At 39.7% G+C, this 12289-nt stretch overlaps 1 protein-coding gene across 4 annotated transcripts in view; it reads left to right on the top strand.

Annotated features, from left to right (window-relative positions):
• The window catches only part of ATPCL (ATP-citrate synthase), a 498463-nt gene that overhangs the window by 389156 nt on the left and 97018 nt on the right, over nucleotides 1-12289 (top strand). For all 4 annotated transcript variants that reach the window (XM_067140650.2, XM_067140651.2, XM_067140652.2 and 1 more), the window contains exon 14: nucleotides 5433-5553. In XM_067140650.2, coding sequence (XP_066996751.2) covers nucleotides 5433-5553 — 121 coding nt within the window. The remainder of the gene's footprint in view (nucleotides 1-5432; nucleotides 5554-12289) is intronic.

A 12289-nucleotide genomic window follows, 5' to 3' on the forward strand; every position in this document is an offset into this window, starting at 1 on the left:
TTGCTGGTGAAGTAAATGGTTTAATTTTTTCTCGAAACATGCACAAATAATGTACATTAACTTTTAGTGTAAGCAATAAATATTTAGAGTGTGGGCCCACTAAGAACCCACTTTGTTATTTAGGGGTTTGTCTTGTCGTCACTGTGCATGGTAGACAGTATTCAAACTGGCTTCTTATCTTCCCATTTGATTTCAGTCATCTTGTGATTGTACCTTGGAGCAGCTTCTCCTATCTTTTTCTTTCAGCTTTTTGAGGTCTTGAGACATTTGTTTTTGTTTTTTCATATTTGTTTTACATCACACTAACACAGGTAGGTCTTCTGGCTGCAATGGAATGGGGAGGAAGCGACCGTGGTGTTAATTAAAGTACAACCCCTGCATTTGCCTGGTGTGGTGGTGGGGAAACCACGGAAAACCATTTTCAGAGCTGCTGACAGAGGGGTTGGCGGGTGGGGGATACAGATGAAGAATACACACACGGTATCCCTTGCCTGTCGTAAGAGGTGACTAAAAGGGGCAGCCAATGGATGATGGAATTATAACCATGAGACTGCTTGTGATTAGTACCATAATGTGAGGAACACCATGGGTCTACATTACTTGCGATTAGCACCACTCTGTAAGGAAAACTACTGGTCTACATTACCTAGGAGCAGTATCATTATGTGAGGAACACTACGGTCTGCGCGCTGCGTTGCCTGTGATTTGTACCCTCATGTGCATCCCACCAAGACAGGGAAGTGGGGTGCTGGGCTGCAGAGACTAGCGTCTAGTGGGAATAGGTGCCGAGCGTTGCGCTCGAATGGGTTGGTTCCACTGTGTTCAGAATGGGTCTGTGTTACCTATGAGTAGTACCATTATGTGAGGAACACCATGGGTCTGTGTTGTCTATGGATGTTACCATAATGTGTGGTACACCGTGGGTCTACATTGCCTGTGATTAGTACCACTATATGAGGAACACCATGGGTCTACATTGCTTGTGAGTTGTACCTTTATGTGACGAAAACTATAGGTCTGTGTTACCTGTGAGTGGTGCCATTATACATGAGATACTTTGAATCTACACAAGAACCTCATTTATCCGGATTAAGTGGGACCAGAAGTGATCCAGATTATCGAAAAACTGGATAATCCGGAAAAATTAAAAAACAAATACAGTACATGTTATATAATCTATTAACATAAGTTGTGCAGTAATACTTTTTTTCAATTGAATGGTTACCCCGAATAAAGATCTAACCCACAAATAGAATATTATTGGGGAACGAAAAAAAACACATTAATTTTGATTTTGAGTTCAATCTCATCAGTAAATTATTTGTTTTTCAATCTTCTGTGCAATGTAAAAACATATGTAGGTCACACATTAGAGAAAATAATACATCTTCAAACAGTGGACTACTGATCTAAAGCATAATTACAATATAAATGCTACAGTGAAGTGGAAAGTACAATATAAATGCAACAATGAAGTGAAAAATACATATTGAGCATTGCTCTAGATTATAAATAAATTATGTCACTCTCACTCTGTTTCTTTCAGATTCTGATAGAACTCATGGTATTGGAGTGGGATGAACTTGCACATATCAATAAATCCCTCATCTTTGCTTTCTTTATAGCAATACCTTCATTATACAGTTGACATAGACCTGTGGGAAGTGGTTGTAATTGGTAACTTCTTTTGTAATTTCAGTATCATGATGAAGAGCACTGTATGCACGGTCTGCTTTCATATGAAAAATATCTAATTCCCTCGATGGGAACTTGTAATTTTCCATTTGGAATTGCTAGGCGGGCAATAATTCCATTATGGAGATTTATCTCCCGTATGCAGTTATCAGACTGTGCCTCTTATAATGGGCTTCTGATAAGTTCACCTGCATACACCCCAGCGTCAGTGGGTAGGGTTTGACACATCCCACTCTGATGAGTCTAGTGTCAGACCTAAGACGAAATGCTGGTTAATACAGTAAACATCTGATCTGTAAGTGGTATGTTCCGAACTGTCAGCGGAGAGATGGCGTGGAATGACATTAGTAGACGAATAAATTTGTGTGGCGTTTATAAAAGTAGGAAAGATCACAATATGAAGATAAAGTTGGAATTCAAGAGGACAAACTGGGGCAAATATTCATGTATAGGGAGGGGAGTTAGGGATTGGAATAACTTACCAAGGGGGATGTTCAATAAATTTCCAATTTCTTTGAAATCATTTAGGAAAAGGCTAGGAAAACAACAGATAGGAGATCTGCCACCTGGGCGACTGCCCTAAATGCAGATCAGTATTGATTGATATTGATATTGAAGTATTCACAGTGTGAAATTGACAATTGATAAGACAAAACAAGTGTGCATAAATATACTTTCTTGAAAATATAGTTTGGGCTGATGACCTTAGATGTTAGGCCCCTTTAAACAACAAGCAACAATTGAAAATACAATAACTGTGGTTCCAAAATTGTAACTTTAATCTCTTCAATAGGGAATGCATTACATCACAGCTTTGTGGCAACAAGTGTTGAAATTAACCATATGCAAATGTTTTCATGAAGTAGGATTCTGTGATTGCTTGATTTGCACTTGATACTGATGCAGTTGGCGGTGATGAAGAATGGGACAGTTTGGAAGATTGGGCATTGTTTGATCAATACATAATGTCGATGTGAAAGTCATTACTATGGAACCCATGATCATGACCAAAGTTGTTGAGGTCATTGAGCAGGTGTTGGGCAAGGAAGATGATTATGACTGCGGTGGTAGGTTTAATTCAAAAACATAAAATGATAGGAATGAGACGGTAAACTTGTCAATATACGCAAAATCAAACCATACGCGAGGTAAAACTTAACTCACAGGTAGTTCAAACGACAACTACAGAAAGGACGTGAAAGTTGCGGGACCCCTATTGAGTCTGTGGGAAAGTATAAAGTTATGGGGAAGAAAAGGTTCTTGATAACCACCCTCAGTTAATCTATTAATTATTAACAACAAAATAAAATGATACAAAATAAAATAAAAACAAACCAATGACATAGCCGATGACAATTAAGCACATTAAAACAAAGGTTATTTAAATAAATTTATAAAACACAAACAGTAATCTTCCGACGATATGGATTAAACTTTAACATTGAAGTTGACACAGAATGACAGGAGGCAATCTCAAAAGAAAACAGATCTTTACACATTAAATGAGAAAAGGGGTTAAAACACAAATAAGAATTTAAATTAACTCACACATAAGATGATAGCGCTTACCTAGGGGGCTAGAGTCCAGAGACTGGATGGACGCAGAGCACTTCTGCCCGCTAAGGTGATCAGAATTCAAAGACGCGGACAATTGCCTCGCTCTCACAAGGAGCCCTAAACTGGAAATAGAGTGATCACAAGTAGACGAATGAGAATGCGAACTTTCTCCAGATCTCCGTATTCACCAATAGGAAAGGTCGTTATTCTGGCCTGTCCCAGAACGCTTCTAAAAAAAACTTTCTGCTGAACCAGGATATTACCGGATATGAAGAAACGATTGGAAAAGTCCTCTCACTCGTGTCGGTACACCCTGCCTCAGAAGTGTTCAAATCAAAAATCAAAATGTCTTTATTTGCAAATGAGGTGTCTACCTCGGTGGCAAATGCTACACTAAAATACATTATTGTCAAGCACTAAATATTAAATTAACAAGAGAAGAAAATTTTCCTATAATACAATATTATACAATTTACGCTAACAATGTTTTCTATTAAACACACAGCTCATCCTTAATAAATTTATATTGTTTACAAAATTCTACTTATAATATCTCCTGTACTACTTACAAATATAGTCAACTGATATACAGTATGTGGAATTACTTCAAATGATACTATACAACTTAACTTCTACAAATACTAGATACACTGTTATTTACATTATAAAATTTTACACAATAACCAAATTAATTTAGTAGAGTTGCAGAATAATTAAATAACACTAAATACCTTATACATATAATTTCAAGTTACATGAATGATTTATCGAGTTCACGTTCCCAAATTAAAAGACACTGTTCTTGACGTATAGAAAATAAAATGTTGATAACAATTTTATAGAGTATAAAATCAAAATAAAGACTATGACTCTTGTCCATCGGTAATGTTCTTTAACATCTTTTCGTGAGGCTTTCCGAAATAAATTAAAGTGATGCACAACATCTTTCAAAATACGATTAAACACAGCAGTTTTAACACCGGAACAATGACGATGATGATGATGATGATGATGATGATGGTCAGCTGTCGAACACTCTCGTGAGTTTTGATGTGGTTGTTACAAGTCCTAGAAAGTACCATAATGTGTCTGGTGAAATAATCAAAGACTTATTGCGATATGAGGGTGTACTTTATGCCGTAGCAGCAGGCAGTAAGAAACAGTCTAAAATAATCAATTTTTCTGTGTAGTTGAATACAAAATTTTGTATAATGTATGTTGCAAGTTTGTATTAACCTAAATATATATAATTTTGAATGCAGTACTCTCCTTTATTTTTTCTCTCATAGTGTAGGCACACTTACAGTTACATTGTTTTTCGCACACGTCTTTTTATCTTTGGGTCTCTGAAAACCATATAATCAAAGCTTTACTGTAGTTAATGTACCTTGATACATGAAGAAATGTAATTCAACAAAGAACAAGTAGGATTAGCTTACTAGTGAATGACGAGAACCAGTAAATGCCCAAGATTAAACATTTTGAATAAGTGCCACCAATCTTCTGTCCAGTCACAGATCGTGTGTATTGGTAGTTCCAGTTTAGTTTTCCACTAGTTTAAAAAATATATAATTGTTGTGATTGGTAAAATATAAATATGCCTGGTTAATATTTCAGATCAGCAAAAATGTATTTGTACCTGTATGTATGCTAGTATTGTCCCTCATATACTACCAAACTGCTATAAAATATGTTTAAAATATAAAATTAAGTAAATGACGTCCCTAAATGTTTGTTTTATTTCCGATCCTTTACTGTTGCAACATTAGTCACCAAATAAAACAAAATGGTCATTCTTTAATGTTCAATTAAACATGAAGTTTGCCATCATCTTTCTTGTCTTTACTGTTGTATTTCAGGGTACTAAACCAAGTCATTCAAGTCCCCATTCTTCACACATAAAGTAAGGAGAACTTTTTATTCCTAGATCATTAATATCACTGATTAAATATTAATGTTCAATTTTGTGGTCCTTAAATGTTCATTTACTTGAGCACTTACCCTGTAGCAAAATATGGTACAGCTCTACTGGAAGAGAGGCAGAAAATAATGTTTTTTGTGGTGAATACATTGTCAGATTGTTTTATATCACTCTAAGTTCACTCTTGGACCCAAAGATTCATAGTTGTAAGCTATTAACTTTCCTTTTTTAATTTTAATAATGTATTTTGTTTCTGCAGGTAAAGATGATTGTGTTGCTAGGTGAAGTCGGCGGTGTTGAAGAATATGAAGTTTGTGCAGCTTTAAAAGATGGTCGTATTACAAAACCTTTGGTAGCTTGGTGTATTGGAACTTGTGCAGGTATTATCCTTTATTTACTATTAATACCATTTCTATTAATTTAGTTTATTAAATGTTTTAGAATCCAGAGGTACTGTGGTATTCTGTGTTCAAGTGTGAGACTCTCGGAGAGTATGATTAAATTTTTTATTTAGGTTTTGACATAAAATTCATCAGCCAAGACAGCTTATACAGGTAGAGCTATGAACACACTGTTGTTTACTTATGGTAATAAGATTTCAGAAAGGATAAAACTGGAGAAATATTGACAACACCAGCAGAAATAAAAAATAAAAACAGGAACGAGGAAATTATTTTGAGTTGTTCAGTGTAAGAGTATCCATTAAGAGAATAACAGAAGACATCTGACCTACAATCGAAGTTGAAACACATTAAAACTTTGGCTTTCACATCCAGTGTCTCGGTTAATATACACTTTTTCTGAATTTGTAGACCGTCTTGTGGAGAAAAATTGGTCGTTCAAGAATGGGGGATGAGTTTGGAGAACATACATACATACATACATACATACATACATACATACATACATACATACATACATACATACATACATACATACATACATACATACATACATACATTATCATTATAGATGGTTATCCTTTCGGCGTTCAGTCTGTAAGCCTCTGTGAATTTACTAAACATCAGCACAATCTTCTATTTGCAGCTAGTGCTGTGGCCTCATTTAGTTCTATACCTCTTATCTTTAAATTGCCAGAAACTGAGTCTAACCATCATCGTCTTTGTCTCCCTTTACTCCTCTTACCCATCATAACAGAATCCATTATTCTCCTAAGTAACCTATCCTCCTCCGTTCATCTCACATGACCGCACCACTGAACCCGGTTTATGCGTACAGCTTCATCCATCGAGTTCATTCCTAACTTAGCCTTTATCTCCTCGTCCTGAGTACACTCTTGCCTGTTTTACCAGCAATCATTCTCGCCACTTTCATGTCTGATACTTCTAACTTATGAATAAGATATTCTGAGTCCACTCAGCTTTCGCTCCCATAAAGCAAAGTTGGTCTGAAAACAGACCTATGTAGAGATAGTTTCGTCTGGGAGCTGACTTCCTTCTTACAGAACACTGTTGATCGCAACTGCGAGCTCACTGCATTATCTTTACTACAACTTGATTCAATCTCGCTTACTATATTATCATCCTCAAAGAACACACAACCTAAATACTTAAAATTATCTAACTGTTCCAGCTTTGTATCACCAATCTGAAATTAAGTTCTGTTGAATTTCTTACCTACTGACATCATTTTAGTCTTCGAGGGGGTAGTTTTCATACCATACTTATTGTACCTATTTTCAAGTTCCAAGATATTAGACTGCAGGCTTTCAGCACAATCTGCCATTAAGACCAAGTCGTCAGCATAGGCTAGACTGCTTAGTACATTTCCGCCTAACTGAATCCCTCCATTTTAAGCAAGCCTCAGACCTATGGGAATAACGGAGTCCCACTCCCATTTGACAGGCGGGGGACTCCTTGGAAACAACTTGGCGAACGAAATGGAATTCGATGGGGAGCTATCGATATTAATGGGGCTTATGGAAGAAAGAAAGTAGAACTGGCTGAGTCAGCAAAGAGGATACATCTGGATATGCTAGGATTAAGCGATATTCAGGTAAGGGGAGATAACGAGGAAGAGATAGGAGATTATAAAGTGTACTTGACGGGTGTTAGAAAGGGAAGGGCAGAGTCTGGGGTAGGGCTCTTTATCAGGAATACCATTGCACGCAACATAGTTTCTGTTAGGCACGTAAATGAGCGAATGATATGGGTAGATTTGGCAGTTGGAGAAATTAGGACTAGAATTGTCTCCGTGTATTCACCATGTGAGGGTGCAGATGATGATGATGATGATGATGATGATGATGTTGACAAGTTTTATGAAGCATTGAGTGACATCGTGGTCAGGGTCAACAGCAAGGATAGTATAGTGCTAATGGGCGATTTCAATGCGAGAGTTGGGAATAGAACTGAAGGATACGAAAGGGTGATTGGTAAATGTTGGGAAGATATGGAAGCTAATGGGAATGGGAAGCGTTTGCTGGACTTCTGTGCTAGTATGGGTTTAGCAGTTACGAATACATTCTTAAAGCATAAGGCTATTCACCGCTACACATGGAAGGCTAGAGGTACCAGATCCATAATAGACTATCTTAACCGACTTTGAATTCAGGAAATCTGTTAGGAATGTACGAGTTTTCCGGGGATTATTCGATGATACAGATCACTATCTGATCTGTAGTGAACTAAGTATCTCTAGGCCTAGGGTAGAGAAAGTGAAATCGGTCTACAAACGAATAAGGGTAGAAAATCTCCAGGACGAGGAAATTAGACAGAAGTACATGGATATGATTAGTGAGAAATTTCGAACAGTGGACAGTAACGTAGCAATTGAGGCTTTCACGGCCGCCGTTACAAAACATGTCAGTGTTTTCCGGGCTTGTAGGCCGTGGTCCACTAGCGAGTGAATGTCCCGACGTATCACCGAAGACTGCATTCGCCATTGTCAAGGGTTCCGACTGACTTCGATAGCAGCGTAGCTCTCGCCATGGTGGGGGACGGTCGCTGATTGGCTGTTCTTCGGCCAATGGTTGAAGCGTTAGGGAGCCCAGTGTACATTGACCTGCCTTGGTGGAGACAGGCAGCTGATCACCCGTTGCTTTCTTCTGGCCTGCCACCGCTATCGTGTCCTTCAGGATTTAGAGCTTTCAAGACTGGAAACCAGGCTTTGTTTACCAGTTCAGATTCCTCCTTACGGTTGAAGCTGTTGGTGTGCTTTAGGATTTCAATGGCTTCCCTCTGTAGCCAGGCGTGATAAGACACAGTAGTTGACAGTACTTCGGTGTTGCTGTACTGTATGTCATGGCCTGCTAGCAGCTAGTATTCAGCGACTGATGATCTATATGTCTGTCCCAGCCGACTATGTCTGTTATGCTCCTTCAGTCATGTGGCGATGCTGCGTTTGGTAGTGCCTATGTATACCTGGCCGCAGCTGCATGGGATCTTGTAGACACCTGCTGTGGAGAGAGGATGGCACTTGTCTCTGGCAAACCTAAGCAGTTCCTGGATTTTCTTCGTAGGCCTGAATATGGTTTTAACCCCATGGGACTCCAGTAGCCACCTCACCAGGGCACTACTCACTAACGGGTACAACCCTAAAGATATTCAGCGAGCACTCCATCTCAGACGTCCAACAACCAAGAAAAAAGAAGAGCGGCCAGCAGGTAAAGCCTTTCTGCCGTATATCGAGAAAGTAACTGACAGAATAGGGAGGCGACAGGAGTCCCATGGGGATAAAACCATATACAGGCCGACGAAGAAAATCCAGGAACTGCTTAGGTCTGCCAAAGACAAGCGCCATCCTCTCTCCACAGCAGGTGTCTACTAGATCCCGTGCAGCTGCGGCCAGGTATACATAGGCACTACCAAATGCAGCATCGCAACACGACTGAAGGAGCATAAAAGATATAGCTGGCTGGGACAGACAGATAGATCATCAGCCGCTGAACACTCGCTACTAGCAGGCCATGACATACAGTACAGCAACACCGAGTACTGTCAACTACTGTGTCTTATCACGCCCGGTTACAGAGGGAAGCCATTGAAATACTAAAGCACACCAACAGCGTCAACCATAAGGGGGAATCTGAACGGGTAAACAAAGCCTAGTTTCCAGTCTTGAAAGCTCTAAATCCTGAAGGACACGATAGCTGTGGCAGGCCAGAAGAAAGCAACGGGTGATCAGCTGCCTGTCTCCGCCAAGGCAGGTCAATGTACACCGGGCTCCCTAACGCTTCAACCATTGGCCGAAGAACAGCCAATCAGCGACCGCCCCCCCCCACCATGGCGGCCAATAGGCGAGCAGCGTACGGTATCCTGCACTATATAAATAGGTGGAATTACAATAGCACTTCATTCCACTGAGAGCTTCACTGCTATCGAAGTCAGTCGGAACCCTTGACAATGGCGAACGCAGTCTTCAGTGAAACATCGGGACATTCACTCGCTCCTGGACCACGGCCTACAAGCCCGGAAAACGCTGACATGACTAGTGGACAGTAAGCATGTTCAGGATATAGAAAGTGTTTGGGTGGCATACAGGGATGCTGTAGTAGAAACAGCAAGGGAATGCCTAGGAACAACTGTGTGTAAAGATGGGAAAAGGCGAACATCTTGGTGGAATGATGAAGTGAGAGCAGCTTGTAAACATATAAAGAAGGCTTATCAGAAATGGCTCCAAACAAAGGCCGAGGCAGACAGGGATTTGTACATAGATGAAAGAAACAGAGCGAAACAAATAGTTGTTGAATCCAAAAAGAAGTCGTGGGAAGATTTTGGTAATAACCTAGAAAGGCTAGGTCAAGCAGCAGGGAAACCTTTCTGGACAGTAATAAAGAATCATAGGAAGGGAGGGAAAAAGGAAATGAACAGTGTTTTGAGTAATTCAGGTGAACTCATAATAGATCCCAGGGAATCACTGGAGAGGTGGAGGGAATATTTTGAACATCTTCTCAATGTAAAAGGAAATCATCCTGGTGGTGTTGCGAATAGCCAAGCTCGTTGGGAGGAGGACAATGGTGTTAGTGAAATTACACGGGAGGAAGTGGAAAGGATGGTAAATAAACTCCATTGTCATAAAGCAGCAGGAATAGATGAAATTAGACCTGAAATGGTGAAGTATAGTGGGAAGGCAGGGATGAAATGGCTTCATAGAGTAGTAAAATTAGCATGGAGTGTTGGTAAGGTACCGTCATGTTGGACAAAAGCAGTAATTGTACCTATCTACAAGCAAGGGAACAGGAAGGATTGCAACAACTATCGAGGTATCTCATTGATTAGTATACCGGGCAAAGTATTCACTGGCATCTTGGAAGGGTGGGTGCGATCAGTCGTTGAGAGGAAGTTGGATGAAAACCAGTGTGGTTTCAGACCACAGAGAGGCTGTCAGGATAACATTTTCAGTATGCGCCAGGTAATTGAAAAATGCTACGAGAGGAATAGGCAGTTGTATTTGTTTCGTAGATCTAGAGAAAGCATATGACAGGGTACCGAGGGAAAAGATGTTCGCTATACTGGGGCACTATGGAATTAAAGGTAGATTATTAAAATCAATCGAAGGGATTTATGTTGACAATTGGGCTTCAGTGAGAATTGATGGTAGAATGAGTTCTTGGTTCAGGGTACTTACAGGGGTTAGACAAGACTGTAATCTTTCACCTTTGCTGTTCGTAGTTTATATGGATCATCTGCTGAAAGATATTAAATGGCAGGGAGGGATTCAGTTAGGTGGAAATGTAGTAAGCAGTTTGGCCTATGCTGACGACTTGGTCTTAATGGGAGATTGTGCCGAAAGCCTGCGTCTAATATCTTGGAACTTGAAAATAGGTGCAATGAGTGTGGTGTGAAAATTAGCCTCTCGAAGACTAAATTGATGTCAGTAGGTAAGAAATTCAACAGAATTGAATGTCAGATTGGTGATAAGAAGCTAGAACAAGTCGATAATTTCAAGTATTTGGGTTGTGTGTTCTCCCAGGATGGTAATATAGTATGTGAGATTGAATCAAGGTGTCGTAAAGCGAATGCAGTAAGCTCGCAGTTGCAATCAACAGTATTCTGTAAGTAGGAAGTCACCTCCCAGACGAAACTATCTTTACATTGGTCTGTTTTCAGACCAACTTTGCTTTATGGGAGCGAAAGCTGGGTGGACTCAGGATATCTTATTCATAAGTTAGAAGTAACAGACATGACAGTATTGAGAATGATTTCTGGTACAAACAGGTGGGATCAATGACAGGAGGGTACTTGGAATGAAGTGATAAAGGCTAATTTAGGAATGGACTCGATGGATGAAGGTGTACGCATAAACCGGCTTCGGTGGTGGGGTCATGTGAGGCGAATGGAGGCGGATAGGTTACCTAGGAGAATAATGGACTCTGTTATGGAGGGTAAGAGAAGTAGAGGTTGACCAAGGCGATGATGGTTAGACTCGGTTTCTAACGATTTAAAGATAAGAGGTATAGAACTAAATGAGGCCACAACACTAGTTGCAAATCGAGAATTGTGGTGACGTTTAGTAAATTCACAGAGGCTTGCAGTCTGAATGCTGAAAGGCATAACAGTGTATAATGTATGTATGTATGTATGTATGTATGTATGTATGTATGTATGTATGTATGTATGTATGTATCCATCCATCCATCCATCCATCCATCCATCCATCCATCCATGCCACTTTATACCTTTCAGCAGATGATCCATATAAACTACAAACAGCAAAGGTGAAAGATTACAGCCTTGTCTAACCCCTGTAAGTACCCTGAACCAAGAACTCATTCTACCATCAGTTCTCACTGCAGCCCAATTGTCAACATAAATGCCTTTGATTGGTTTCAATAATCTACTCTTAATTCCATAGTCCCCCAATATAGTGAACATATTTTCCATCGGTACCCTGTCATGTGCTTTCTCTAGGTCTACGAAACATAAACACAACTGTCTATTCCTCTCGTAACATTTTTCAATTACCTGGCGCATACTGAAAATCTTATCCTGACAGCCCCCCTGTGATCTGAAACCACATTGGTTTTCATCCAACTTCCTCTCAACCATTAATCGCACCCTCCCTTCCAAGATGCCAGTGAATGCTTTGCCTGGTATACTAATAATAATGTTATTTGCTTTACGTCCCACTAACTACTTTTATGGTTTTAAGAGG

Source organism: Anabrus simplex, chromosome 2 (assembly GCF_040414725.1).
Source record: "Anabrus simplex isolate iqAnaSimp1 chromosome 2, ASM4041472v1, whole genome shotgun sequence".
NCBI lineage: Eukaryota > Metazoa > Arthropoda > Insecta > Orthoptera > Tettigoniidae > Anabrus > Anabrus simplex.